The sequence below is a fragment of the Meleagris gallopavo genome, chromosome Z (genome assembly GCF_905368555.1).
Source record: "Meleagris gallopavo chromosome Z, MGAL_WU_HG_1.1, whole genome shotgun sequence".
Taxonomy (NCBI): Eukaryota; Metazoa; Chordata; class Aves; order Galliformes; family Phasianidae; genus Meleagris; species Meleagris gallopavo.
Genome location: NC_139435.1, coordinates 26,122,153 through 26,137,630, shown reverse-complemented (window position 1 = coordinate 26,137,630; position 15,478 = coordinate 26,122,153). Strand labels below are relative to the sequence as shown.

At 42.3% G+C, this 15,478-nt stretch overlaps 1 protein-coding gene across 3 annotated transcripts in view; it reads right to left on the bottom strand.

Annotated features, from left to right (window-relative positions):
* Positions 1-15,478, bottom strand: part of KANK1 (KN motif and ankyrin repeat domains 1) — a 118,427-nt gene that overhangs the window by 50,467 nt on the left and 52,482 nt on the right. For all 3 annotated transcript variants that reach the window (XM_085213075.1, XM_085213074.1, XM_085213076.1), the window contains one exon: positions 11-127. In XM_085213075.1, the coding sequence (XP_085069201.1) occupies positions 11-47 (37 nt within the window). In that variant the 5' untranslated portion in view covers positions 48-127. The remainder of the gene's footprint in view (positions 1-10; positions 128-15,478) is intronic.

Sequence of the window (15,478 nt, the reverse complement as noted above, 5' to 3'; positions counted from 1 at the left end):
GATGAATTACCTGCAGCACTGCCGTTAGTGTTTGCTGGGTAGGCCATGTTTGCTCAGTGACACATCCAGAGCTAGGTTGTTAGCTGTCATGCAAATGTCATGCATCAAGTCCAACCAGACATGCAACCTGAAACAAATGAGAAAAGGGCAGTTAAAACAGTTTTAGAGGTTAAGTACATTAAGCAGTAGGCATTCTTGAGTGCTTAAAGTCTTATCTTCAGTGCAAGCTTCAGCATAGCAGTCACTCACTTAATTAGTCCCGGCTATCACATGCTGACAGCACCCAAGGAGGACCAGCAGAAATAATTTTTTGGAGGGATATACCTTCAGCTTTTTTTGCTGTTTGTTTCTACACAAAAGGTCTCTCCCATTTGCTTGCACCCAGTAAGTTCTAGACTGCCCTGTGGTTTATTGGGTTAGAGGGTGCTAGATGAAGAGTGCCTCCACCTGCTCTGCTCCCACATCCATCCAACACAGCTGGATGATTGTTAGGACAGATTGTTAGGATGGCCCTTTCTGAACTCATATGTCTCCCAAGAGAGGTAAGGACAGAAGATCCCCGCCAAAGGCACAGCTGTGACCTGATCAACCACTTGGCCAAGAGCTGCCCCATGAAACACTGGCACTGGGAACTCGCATGAACTCCTGGCCAGAGAAGTGCACAGCAAGACCAGCTCTGAGAAACCACTGTGTTGGAATTCGGATGCTTTGTTTCCAGCCCCTATACAGTAGACCTAACACGGGCACATGAGCTCTGGCCACAGGCTGCTTTAAGAAGTGGAGCCCATCTGAAGCTCAGGCTGCAGGAGAGGATAACTGTGGCCCTGGCGGGTGGCTGCAGAACAGAAACCAAACAAAAAGCTGTTCTTCTCTCCACTGCAAAGGTAACTTGCTTACTGTCCTCATCCTAGGGTAACAGAATTTAACTCAGCCCATAGTGCTGAGAATCCTCCTCCTTTGCTTCTCTTCAAGCTTTCAACAATCCAAACAGCACTGCATTTTGTTGATTCAGAAAGGTGGAGCTTAGGTGTATGAAAAACACCATGCTGCTTCTACGACCCCAGTCTGTCTCATGCTGACAGCTCCAGTCACATTTTTCCAATTATATTTGATTTGGCTCTGACAGTACATGCATGGAAGTATTTAAAAGCTAAGAAGATTAGCCCAGGAAAAAAAAATCCAGGAAAGAATTAGTGGAAACAATGAGTATTTTGAGTCAAAGATACACTAGACAGAAATTAGTTGCCTCTTACAGGTGATAACACTCCATCACAAAACCTAGTATAGCTTAGCTTTCCCCTTCTGGGAACACAGGCACAAATCACTTCATTTTTAGTACAGTCTTGACATTAATTTTCCAAGAATGCAGAAAGACCTCCATTGCAAGTCCTCCTCCCCAAGCTTTGCTATATATTCTAAAATTAATGATTTCTTGTTGAAAAAATGGCAGGGACACAAATCTGTCAGAAAGACCATTCCAACAAAAAGCTTAGAACAGTATAAAGTAAAAACAAAAGAAGGCCTCCAGCATAGCCTATGATGCAAAATGGCCCATCACAAGGTTGCAGACATAATACAGTAAAGTATCTAGCTGGCTGTGTTGCAGCTGGGATCAAAGTTTGAAATCTGTGAGCTTTTAGCAAAATATTAACTACTTCCTTCCAAAGAGAAGAATTCTAAAGCATTATTCCTGTCTCTGCTACAGCAACAAGGAGACAAAGTGATAAGTTCAAAAGTCAGCCGTAAGTTCAAAAGTCAGCTTTTAGTGAGGCACAATGAACACCTACTGGAAAACTATCATTTTTTCCTTTCCCTATCTCAAAACAGGCTGCATGTAGCTGACACCAGACATGTCAGCAGCACACTGAAGGATAGATGGGGCTGAGCTGATCTCACACACACTGGATTTGTTCTGCTTTTCTGTGCTACACACCAGCACATTAACAGGCCTCCCTGCTATATCCTTCTGCTGTGCAGAATGAGGCCTGAAGCACTGCAAAGCAAACCAGCTTTATCAGGCAGCTTATGTCATGCCAATCCACCACTTCCTATGAAACTGGAAGCACGGAATGCTCAAGGGTGATTGCAAGGAAGCCTGACGCAAGGCTTGCATCCATCTGGCCAGAGCCCTGCAGGGTCCCATCTCCAAGATTTTGTGACTGCTGCTTAGTCAGGTTGCCTTGCTCTCCTCACTGCTTCTTAGGGAAACAGCATTCAGCACTACATGCAGAGTTTTTGTTTTGGAGGGAGTTGGCCTTGGTTTTGGGTTGTTTTTTTAAAGGTGCAATTTCAGAGTTGACGACCTGCTTCAAAAACAGCAGTCATCACCACAGTTGTGCACAAGGAGAATTTTCTGACATAAGAGGCAAATGCACTTGAGGTCAGAGATATCAAAACTAATAAGAGACTGCTGAAACCCAAAACAGGGCCTCAGGTCTACAGTTGTGGCTTAGAGACATAACTGACCTAGTACAAGTTCTCTTCTGTTGGTTTTAGAGTTGTGTAGGTTTAAGTGCCTCTGATAAGTGACAAACTTGCCTTTAGTTAAGACAGTGCTGCTTCTGAGCTTAAATAAGGATAAAGAAAATAATTTAGGGAGTAAACTCAGCCCAACAAATACAGAAAAATGAAAAAAAAAAAAAAAAGCATTATATGCATATAGGTTCTAATCATTTACTACACGAAGCAACTGGAAAAACTGTGTGTTTTGTTGTTTTTGTTGATAAATCTGCGTATTAAATAGCTGTCAAGGTATGGAAGAAAAATCCAGCCAAGCTCAGCAGGCTCACAGAGGAAAGGAATTCATGCTGTTTTTGTAACAACACAGAGAACTGAATTTCTTGCAAGTACAACACCATTTTTAGAAAGAAACTCACATGAGAAAAGCTGCACTTTGGCAGAAGCCTCTTGTGTCAGTGAGGCACAGGACAACACTGAAGGTCACTTAAAATATACAGAAGAGAAAAACTTAGCCTGCTCTACCACAGCATGTTCTGCAGTACAGTCATCTTACGCAAGAAAATTAGAAGTGCTTATAAATTCCCTTCCCATCTCTTCAACTTTCTGCCCATGTGTTTTTACATGCTCACCTCATGGCTGCCTGTGAATTCTATGATTTACAGGCCCCAGGGAAAATGCAAAACAAGCAGAGACTAGATATAGGAAGAGTTCTGCCCAGTGCCACAATTGTTTCAAGTGTTTTGAATTAGATATTCAGACTCTCTTCTTCCCCGAGGTTCAATAGCAGCAACCTTACACACACACAATCCTCAGCTTCCACACACTGTCACGACACCCCAGCTTCTACAGGTTTTTCCTGAAGGGTGATTCCTTAGGCAAAACGAAGTCTATGTCCTAATCACAAGGGACAGGAACCACAGTCCTACTTTGTATTGCATCTCATCAGGACACCTACACCCATGCTAGTATTTCTGAGCCTGAAATACCTGAGCATACACCAGTCCTGGCATCTACACAGAAGAGCTGTTGACACAGAGGCACAGACCATGTAGAAAGTACAGGCTCCCACTAGTGCTAACATGAGATGCTTTAAAAAAAAAATCATTTTGGTTAGATCTAAGAGCAGCTGTAGTATGGCACAGTGGCAATTAGAAGAGAAAGGTAACTCTGCTCTTAACCAAGAAAAGCAAAAAAAATAGACCCAGAAATTCTTTTTGACCAGAGCCCGCAGTCACATATGGGAAATGGTGATGCACAAGCACTTGTTTGTGGGATTCAGCAAGCCAGACTTTGGCTTTCCAGGCAGCAGAGCCTTAGTCTAAGTAGATACACATAAGCTTTCCTTTCTTCTTACGGCATGCATGGACTGCTAAAATTAAATGGACAAATCAGTCACTGAATAGAAGCTCCAGATCTGCAAATAATCTGAACTGCTATGAGTGAATACAGCTGGGATATTAAATGCTGTTACTTAAGATTTGGACCCAGAGTGGGAGAGCAGTGGGACACAGAGTGGAGCAGGATCCAAAGGTACTGGCTTCCAGTTGCTCAGGTGGACTCACTCAGACTCCAGAGGGTGGGCTCAGGAGAAAAAACAATCTATTTAGCAAGCACAAAGTAGTGATTCAGCGGGAAAGGATTTAACGGAGCAAGTCATCCATGAGATAGAATACTTTAAGAACTGGTACTGCTCTATTTTTGCTGTGGATTAGTACCAAACTTCTTCCTGACACTTTCCTGTCACATGTGGGTCATCCTGGCAGTAGAACTTGTCCAGTTTCGTTCTGCAAGACAGATGACATTTGCAAAAAAAGAACCAAGACAAAAGATGCAAGATCTATCTAAACACATGGATGGTAATTTCTCTAACTGCAAGAGGAATTGGCACTGGAAAACCCTCTTCCTGCTCAGCCAGAGGGGCAAGCACTTTCCAAAGCTGTGCAGCTCTACAGGAAATACGAACATCTGCAGCCTAATTCACATTCTCAACCAAATATGCCAAGTGCAGTTTAAATGAAGGAAGGACTAAAGCCAGCAGCAGCAAGAGAAGGAATGTGGGGAGTTGTGGTTGGTATCTACCCTGGGAGAATGACTCCATAGATCACTGATATTCTCTTCTCAATCCTATGCCTCCTGTGTTTGAGTTCTTTTTATCCATATGTTTATCAATACATGTAGAAAAAAGTAGAGAGGCAAGGCTTGTGAGGAAAAAATCATTTTTGCTGTTGTTGCTGTTCCTTACAATTAGATAAAAATGAGGTAAGAATGCAGTTACATGAGAATTTTTTTTCAGGTCAGATGTAGAGCAGGTAAGTGTAGACTAGGAAAAATTTTAAGTTTCACTTTCATGTAGCAATTAACCAGCGTTCACATTATTTCCAGAGATAATGTCTTTTTAATGTTATTATCCACATCACAAGCAAAACCATGCAGCTTCAGATCCTACTTAAATTCTCACTAGCTTAAGAAAATAAATCACTTACACGGGCTGTTTTGCCTAGGCCACCCTAAAATGCAAAGGTATAATTCCCTGAGATCTGTGTTTCCTGTGGACTCCCTTAGGCAACAATCTATTGTGATTCAGCCTCCTCCAACAACAGAGATTATTCTTACAAAGCGTGATAGAATAGGCAATTAATTTTGGACTATATTTAAGCAGGTAATCAAAAAAGATCCAACTCTTACAATGATATCCATTTTTTTCCCTCCAAGATCTGCAGAAATATGGGAGTAAAAGAAGCCTTATAATCCTTCCAGGAGGCTCATTAATTAATAAGATACAGCTACAGTCATCGTGAATTTACCTGCCTGCTTTCCTTGCTCCCTCTACTTACAGCACTGGCCTTAAAAGGTCTGTGTACAGCAGAGCTTCAGGCAAAGGCTGAGCTCTGTTAAGAAGAGTGATGGCTCAAACTCTGAGATCTGAGTCAGCGAGCTGAAGGAGGGAATAGCCAGAGAGCTCCTTCAGAGGGCACATGCTTCTCTTCTGTCACAAAAATCAGACCCAGTTCTAAGCTTTGTTGCTTTTGAACAGCAAATTCCCAGTCAATGCAATGCCAGGCTCTAATTCTGAAATTACACTCGAGTTAACCATTGGTCACTTCCATCAGGATGTCCTGAACTGTCTTCCCCTCACTCAAGCAGACTTGTGTTAAGTGATCTGCCTGCCATGTTATTTCCACAAGCAGTGAATAAATTCACAGCCTTCACTATCATCAGAGTTTGACGTGGTTTTCTTTTGCCTACTTCTCCAGAGCTTCTGCTTCACTCTTCCAAACTATTTACTGCAAGGGAGGAGGGCATTATTGGACTGCTTTCAGTACAGAAGATGCCTCGGAAAATGGACATATATGGGAATCTTTCAAAGGCCTCTAACTACCCTGAACAATGCAGTGTTTTTCTGAATCTCCCCCAGTATTGCTCTGTCACCTTCATTAACAGCAGTGCTCTTTAATACCAGCTGTTAGCTTTTCGCTTCCCTTCATATGGAGTTATCCCACATGGGTCTGAGGGATCTAGAAAATAAATCAGCTGTTCTAGATAAAGCAAGCAACACGGGAACGATTTCAAAATAGTACCCAGCAGATACAAATATAAGCAGCATCCCATGGGGACAGACAAATGGCGTAGCCAGATTTCCAACAGCAGCAACAGGAGACACTATTTAAAGACAATACTCATGCCTGAAGATAAGTTGATGTCCATGCTTCTTGTGCTCTCCTAGCACCTAAAATTGATAGTCTGGGAATTTCAGAAGGTATTCCCATACTTCATTTCAGAATCAGTCCAGTATTATTCTGGTGCTGTTAATACATGAAACTCACTGCCTCATGGGGCAGGAAGCTCTGTGTAAAGAAGTACTTTCTTATCTGTTTTAAACTGGTGTCTTATAAACTTTACTGAGTACCACTAAGTTCTTGCATTAGAGGACTCTGTGAAGATCACCTCAGATTCCATCTTATCCAACATCTCAGATACTTCACTATCCTCATTTTTTTTTTCACAGCTCACATGGAAACTCCATCCTCTGATCATTTTACTCATCCTATTTGTACCTTTACACATATGCTAACCATGTGGAAGACTCTCATCATGAACAGCACATTTACTAAAAAGCAGTCTGCAAGAATACTTTCATAAAATGGGATGAAATACATATGATACTTTTCTTAGCATAACCAAGCTTGGCCATAGGACCCAGTAATATACGGGAATGAAAATCTCACTTATAGTGATTTTTGAGAAGGAAGAAGAGAGTTATAACAGAATCTATCTGCAACAGAAGCAGCTTTACCTCAGTCAGAGAGAAGACACAGCCCCTTAAATGCACAAGAGGGAGGCCTATCTAATGAACTTTAAGTAAGCATGCTCGTTCTCCAAGAACCACCAAACCCAGTGCTAACGAGAAGCAGCAGTTCTCACTATAAGGGGCAGTATCCATTAGTAAAAGAAAGTATTTCTATGGATTGTGTACACTATAGGTGGCATGCTTTTGTCACTCTGACAAAGACAACACCCAGTCTGATCACCCAGATAGAATTGGGCTAAAATCGTCTTACTTTTCCCAGTCTGTGGCCTACAACCAACATGCACGAGTATGATCTCGCCTCAACTGGTGCAAGCCTGAGCACAGGCAGGTATGTTTGAATGATACCCATCACACAGTGCTGTCAAGACACCTTTCTGTTCTAGAAATCACTCCCAACAACATTACAGTCATTGCATTACATAAGCAAAAAGCCTTTCTAGAGTCTGTACACTGTTGTAACTCAATAACCAATTTCTGCTTATATTAGAGAAAAAAAAATCTTAACTAGAAAAAGAAACATAATCCAGGGTCAAAAAACAACTTTTTTTATACCTGAAATTCCTAATGCATGATGCAGAAGACACTCCCTTTAGTTCATGCATATGAATAATGAGTCACATTAAAATACATAAATTCTGGCCAGTACAAGATTGCTATAGGTTGTAGTGCTTGCTGTGACAGGGAGCCAAGGGAGTCAACTGGGCTATCCTGTGTGTGTGTGTTGAAGTGGGAGAGATAAGACTTTCAGGGTTTGAGGGAGTTCAGTTTGATCATCCTTCTAGAAGGAAACAAAACACAGGTTTATCAGTGTTTTCTTCAACCATGACAAAGACCTAAATACAGCACCAGTAACAAAGGAAAATGGCTTCCAAAACTAGTGTTAATCTATGACAGGAATGAATGCATATTGGGGGCCATGCACACATCAGATACAGTACACTTTTGACCTCCCTGGTGCTGATAACCCTGGAGTTGCTGTGCCTGGCACAATAAGCAGCTCCACTTTCTGCTCTGCAACTGTACATCATCTACTAGTCACATCTGTCACAGTACACAACAGTAATCTTTCCACAGTCTTGGCTTAAGCGGTAAAATTGGAATAAAGCACATGTGTACATCCCAATACTTTGAAATGTTTTTGTTTATTTAAAGGGTAGGTAAAGGTTGAGGTGAACGCACTCATCATGGCTGTTTATTAACATGAATTGCATTTAAGACAAGCTGCAAATATTTTAATGCACAAACTCTGCTAAACAGACAGATTTAATTCTTGTATAAAGTGCCCAAATATTTAGTTTTCTTTTACATTTTATCATCAGCACAAACATGAAACACATTTTAGAAAGAGACAACCAAATATCAGTCTCTTTGTCTGATTTTATGTCTGAGATGCTATACATAGAGCAACAATAAATCTGCTATGACAAATTGGTGACATGATTGCAACGATGATGTGTCAAGACAGTTTTGACTTATATCCAGCATATCTACCTCCCCATAACTCTTCCTGTGCACTGGGGCCACATACACACACCAGGGAACACATCCAAGACACTCTGCAGGCTGTTTTCCCCAGCCACCCCAATGCAGCATCCCCTGGGAACAGCCAGTGTGTGCATGCTTCTTCTTGTCTCCTCCCCTGGCCACAGACCATCTCTCTGAGGCTTTTTCTTTCTCCTTCAAAGCAGCAGCTGGCAGCAAACCAGTGCAGATGCTCATCTTACAGTTTGCATTCACCCCAGGGGCATGCAGGTTGCTCACATTCCTCTTCTAGAGCCATCTCCACACCGCACTGAGCCTGCACACTGCTGTGTCAAGGAGATGGAATTTCACAGCAACAAGAACCTGTGAGCCATCCCACTGCATACAAAATTGCCTCTTATTACTGAGCATGCAGTGAGCCACAGAGCTAACTAACACTTTGGCCTGGAGTTGGAATGTGCTATCTGGAGGCTGCCTGGAAGCAGCTGCAACAGAGCACACCAGAGGCAGGCAGGCTGGGTATTCTCAAAAGCTTCCTGCTCAACAGCTCACTGAGAAAGACTTAACTCTTTGCAAGAGTCACACTGCCTTGAAGGCAGCTGCCCGGGGAGCACCTACCCACCAAAGGAGAGGACCACAAGTTGGAACAAGGTTCCTGTCCCTTCCTCCTCCATCAAACCAAGGTTAGAGCAACTTGTTCTCTATGCTTGGGGACTCTGTCATTTAACCTGAGTAATATAGCTTAGCATCCAGTTCTCATGCTCTGTTTGCTAGAGCTTGTATCAACTACTCAGAGCATCTTCTCATGCTCAGGCTCCCCTTCTTTTTCAGACATCTACTATGGCAAATTCTGAGAAGTGCCAGGACTGAGGAAAGTGTACTCATCAATAACACTAAAACCTTTTACATTTGGGAGCCAGATATTAGAACTTCATTCATTACTTCTTTCATTTAGAAGCTCTAGCAGAGTCCCATTCCTGGTGTGATGCTTGCACATGCTGCCATTGCGAGCTGTGAAGGAGTGCTGCTCACACACATGCAGCTCTACAGACATTTGGATGTACACAGTATTACTGCCATGTGCAGGACCACAGCCTGCAGCACTGAGACTCGTTTTTGTTCATCAGTCTCGAACCAGTTATCTCAGCCTTCACTCCAATTGTCTGTCAGCCAAAGTGACATCTCAGCACTGACACAAGCAGGGACTTTATGAACAAGGGCCCATCTGTATCTCAGGGCGCTGAGGGAGATGGTTAGTGGGCATGGTGGGGGTGGGCTGATGGTTAGACATGCTGTTAGAGGTCTTTTCCAACCTTAATGATTCTGTGGTCCTATGGTTCTTCCAGATACCAAGCTGCAGTAAAAACTGTAATTCCCTAAATGACTTACGGCTCTTGAAGTCCCACTGCTATAACCCTGAGGTAGCAGAACAAGTCCAGCACAAATACAAAAAAAGTATTCCTGCCTATGTACATTCATAGATATGTTACCTTTACAATATTTAAGACACCATATTAGAATAGAATATAAACAGAATATTTTCTTTGACTACTAATTAAATTCTGCAAAAAATGCAAGATAAACACTTACTCTTCTAAACGGAAAAACAACAGGACAGTCCACGAAACAATGCATCCCCTACGTGATTTACGTATGTAGCAAAAGGCTACTCCGAAGTGGAAAACTATGTGAATGTATCAAAACTAAAATGGATGATCTTAGTAAAAAAGAACGACTTTCATATTATGTCACGCTGTTTGGATAGAAAGATAATCCTCTGCACTATTATCTACACCCTCCTCACACTATAGCAAGGCCCCACCAAAGTGTTCTCTTTCTCAGCTGATATTATTCCTGTTCACATGCTGCTTGCCTAAGAAGCTAAGCCATGTTATCATCGAAGCTCTTCCAAATCCCAACAAACAAAGATCTCCTATGAACTGGCAGGTGAGATGCAGCCCCGTGCTACCCAGTCAACAAAGCAACACTGAGCTAAAAGCAGATCCCTATGTCTAATTGAAAGAATTGCAACAATCGACACGGTTGAAGGAAGGGATGCCATTCAGAGGGACCTCGAGAGGCTAGAAAGGTGGGCCTGGGTGAACCTGATGAGGTTCAACACGGCAAAGTTTTGCACTTGGGCTGTAAGAATCCCAGGCATCCATACAGACTGTAAGAAGTGGTCCTTGAGAGCAGCCCTGCAGAGAAGGACCTGGGGGTCTTGATAAATGAAAAACTTAACATGAGCCAGCAGTGTGCTCTTGCGGCTCGGAAGGCAAATGGTATCCTGGGCTCCATCAGAAGAGGGGTGGCCAGCAGGGACAGGGGGATGATTGTCCCCCCCTACTCTGCTCTTGTGAGGCCCCATCTGGAGTACTGTGTCCAGGTCTGGAACCTCCAGTACAAGAAAGACAGGGAGCTGTTGGAGAAGGTCCAGAGAAGAGCCACAAAGATAATCAGGGGACTGGAGCACCTTCTCTATGAAGACAGGCTGAGAGAGCTAGGCTTGTTCAGCCTGGAGAAGAGAAAGCTGTGGGGTGACCTCATTGCAGCCTTTCAGTAGATAAAGGGAGCCTACAAACAGGAGGGGAATCAACTCTTTGAGAGGGTTGATAACTGCAGGATGAGGGGAAATGGTTTTAAGTTGAGGGAGGGGAGATTTAGGTTGAACGTCAGGGGGAAATTCTTTACAAAGAGAGTGGTGAGGTACTGGAACAGGCTGCCCAGAGAGGTTGTGGATGCACTGTCCCTGAAGGTGTTCAAGGTCATACTGGATGGGGCCATGGGCAGCCTGGTCTAGCATTAAATGGGGAGGTTGGCAGCCCTGCCTGTGGCAGGGGGGTTGGAGATTCATGATCCTTGAGGTCCTTTCCAACCCTGGCCATTCTGTGGTTCTGTGATTCTGTGAATTGCGTATATGTACAGACAGATATATACATATATGCACACATATACACACGCACAACTTGTTTGTATCTGGTATCTCTCCGTCCTCACCCTCACCCCATGTATAATGAAGAATAGAACAGCTAAATTTTAACAAGGTCTGTCCATCAGGAAAAAAAAGGAAAAAGCTTTTAAGACTTTGGTTCTGGTTTCCTGGATCAAAGTGGAACATAAAGCTCCCTGCTATATATCCAGTCTAATTTCCCTACAAAGGAGGGTATTTTTAGTGATAATCTTACACTGATTTTAAGCCTTGATAAGTGTTTTGATGAGGAAAGTCCTAACATAGAAATTTTCTCACAGGATTTGTTCCAAAACATGCTGAAGATCTCTTCCCCTACCTCACTCATTTGGAGAAACTACTTATTTTCAGCATTTCATCAAGGATGCATACAGACATAACAAACCCTAGTATCCACCTGCTCATATTCCTCAGAGCAGCAAGTACAGTGCCAAAAAGCAGGTAATGGGAACATCAGTTCATACACATCTATTTGCTTTCACTGAGAAGGAAGATAATAAGCCAAGAATAACCAAAAATGTTGCACGGCAGCATGATACATTAGGATTAAAGAGCTTTCCAAGTACCCTTCCTACTACTACTTTTCATCTCTTAATTTTCTAAAGCCATGTAAATTCCACACTGGGAAATATTACCTTCTACCCTTTGCTCCTCCCCAGTGCACTGGAATGACTTTTATCTTTTCCCTCATAATACAAGACCAAAACAAAGCACATAAGTTACAGTTGAACTTCTGCTGAAATATTTATTGCTAATTATTAATCCATGTTTTGCCCTTTGTTTCTGACAGTGTTTCTGACAACTAGTAGTAACGTACTGCCAAGAAACTGAAGCAAGACGGCATGCTGATGTTAGAGCCTGCAGTGATACTACAGAGCTGAAAAGGTATGCTAGGCAAAAGTTTTCTCAAGTAAAATTTTTGCTTTCCATTCTCTATTTTTAAACAATGTTATATTTCTTACATATGTGTACTATTTTTCTTTATTTCTCTACTCAAAAGAGCCATTTCCTTCGCAGTGAGGCAGAAGACTGAAGCTCCCTCTTCAACTTTTTCTGCTGGGGAGACACATTCAGAAAAACACACTGAGTTTTAATGTGTACAAAAGTGCAAAGTACAAACCAGTTGCAGTTTACCTCTACTGGTACAGAATTACTGGTACAAAATACCAGCTTGTGAGTAGAACAACTTCTCCAACACACTGAAAGATAACAGCTTCATTCAATAAGTCAGAAAAATGGAAAAAGGAGAAAAGCTACCAGGCAGTGCTTAGGTAAAGTTTGTGAACAGACACATTACATAATGCAGTGTTGAAAACAGCGTGCAAATTCTTCAATCAAAGACTTAAAATAAGTAAAACTTACTTATGCAACTGAATACAATGAAAGTATTAATTTTTGCTATATGATAATTATTTCACAGCACATCTAGAATGAGGAAAAAATCATGAAAAAGAAGAAAGGCATAGGTGACGTTCACATCCAGATGTACTAAAAGACCGCAGTTCCTGCTGCCATCACAATGAGCACTGACTGATATCAATATAGGACATTACAAAGAATGAGAAATGCTGAGTTAGGTCACACATCAAAATAAAGTTCTTCAAGAGTGAAAGCCAGCACCAGTTCCCTTCTAACTATAGCTTAAATTCATCATACGGCTGCTCAGGCTCACGAGCCTACACGGACACATGGACAGGCGCTATTTTCATGAGCAGCTGTGAAGTAAGGCCCACTCCTTAAAAGCCATCTTCAAGAGAGATAAATGGCACTTGGATAGCAAATTTCCTCTGAAATCATATTCACTTCACCCTGTCCCTTCTCCCACCAAAACAATTTGAAACTAGATGGTAAGCAAGGACCAATGTAAGCTGCTGCTGGGTCAGCCCTAGTAGGCACTGCATAGCTCCCAAGTTGATGTGCAGGATGGCAAGGCTGTTTCCCATTCTCTCAAGATCTGTCAGCACACATCCTGCCCCTCAGGACCTGAGAGGCATCACTGCAGCAATATGAGTAAGTAGTGAAGAACCATTCAAAAGCAATAGTGATAACTCACCAAAAAATCCACCCTAATCTCTAAAATTTAATACGCATGTAGTGCTTTTATCTGCAAATATAAATTTAATCTCATTGGTAAAAGTTGATACATATTTCAAGTTAGTGTTGATTCACGATGGTGAAGGACCACGGCTACCATCTAAAGGCTGATTTCTCCCTGTGAACAGCTTTCAAGGTCTTAGTTGCAGTAGAAGTATATATTGCAGACTGAGTTTTTAGATAATTAGAAGTTAAATGTTAACCAGTTTGTCTGTTTCTAAAGGAAGGAGAAAACAAAACGAGAGACAACAAGCAGCATAAAGATATTAGGGCACTCCTTCAAAAAGACTGTTAGTTTCACCCATTCAGCTTATAGTGCAAAATGCTGTAAAAACATGTTTCACAAGCCACTGTGCTCATTTGTGTCATAATCGTTAGGAGGATGACACATTCTTGAGCTCTTTCCTGCACGGTGCTGAGAGGTGCTAAGTGTTACCAATATGAGCTGCTGCAAAGCTGAGCACCGTGCAGAGCTCATCTCAACCGAATCCAGAACAGGGCCACTGGCAGCCAACCTCTCTCCACAACACTTAAATCCTGTTTGTGGGCCACTACCTTTGTTACTCAGCTCCTGGTGTCATGGTAGGTGGCTTCTGATCACTGTCAGGTGGAACCTGCAGAGTTTGTTTCCAAATTTGCTACACACTCTTAATGGGCATAGCAGCTATTAAAGACTGATGGAGAACAGACATCAGACTGCAAAAACGCAACTGGCCCCGGGGGATATCGCACTGGCTCGCACTTATTGCAGGCATGGGTGGAAATTTGCATTGGCTGGAAGTAGGAGGAATAATTAACAGGAATAAAAGATATCCAAATCTCTCTGTGAGTGCATTTCAATTATTTCCTGCCAACTCTCTCACAGCAACCTCTAATTCTAGACAAGATTATTTATTAATTGCATTGATTTAATTTATTGTCTTTATTTCCTAATCAGTCTATTCTTGACCTTATCAGATGTGCTGATTAAAGGAATGTTATTTAAGCATATTGTGAAGTCTGCCTGCAGCAGACTTGTATTAGTTTTAACAAATTCTCTTTAGAAAAATTCTGAGTCTTTATATAGGTACAATCAGGCAAATATCTTTGCTGTTGGCTAGATGGCAGTTCCTGCCCCTACACCACAGGTGCTGCAGTAGCAGCACAATTCCAAGTAAAACTGGATGAGGAGATGAATATCAAACGAAGAGGCATAACATTTTTGGCAGGAAGATTTCCTACCCACATACAGAGACTCCTCAGTTGATGAGGGGCTGGAATGATGAGGATCTTGTTTGAATTTCAACAGGTATGACTCCACTAAAGCTGTTGCACCATATTTAGAAAGTAATCTTACCAGTAATCTTACTAGTAACCTGCTAGATATGCATTCTGCAGCTTTACATTCTTATCAAAAGCCTTTGAGTTTTGGCCCAGCCATCTACAAAATATGCTTTCCTATCTTTTGGGGGTTAAGCCATTATACAAGTAAACTTTTCCCTGAAAAGGCATTTATATGTGACTCTATTTGCTCCATCTCTTTTGCATAGAGAATATACAACTGTGGCATTTCCTAAATTCAGATCACTTGATTTTGCATACCTTGATCTTTCAAGACCCAATGTCCCAAACAAACCCTGCTGTCACCAGACATGCCTTCATCTATATGCTGTATGATCTATGTTTTCTTACTGCCTTAGCTAATGGGCAAGGAATGGCTGTAAGACTGATTGAGAAGGCAGAACCTGGATATGGTGGCTCTGTCAGGTGCTGCACTGAGCAGGGCTCAGCAGCAATGCTGGTGGAGTCTCAGCCCCAAGCTGAGGAAGGCAGCTTTTCTAGCTTTAGTCCTTCCTAGGGCAGCTGCAGGAAAACAGCCTATAAGTCTCCTCTGGCTTCAGGAGAAGAGTTTCACAAAAGATGCTAACGGGACATCAACTCATCTCTACCAACTAGCCCCACTTCCAATTACTGCTCTCCAGCCCAGATGTTTCTTTCAGCGTAAGTCAGGGAGCTCATGCTCTGAAAGCTAATGCCAAGTTGCCACGGTTTCACAGGGTGGCATGGAGAATGCTAAAATAGGCAAGTACAGGATGCAGAACACCTAACTTTCCCATGCATTAGCAATAGAAGTGTATGAGCACTGATGCCAGCTAACTGGTAAGGAACTGCTTCAGGAAATTCAC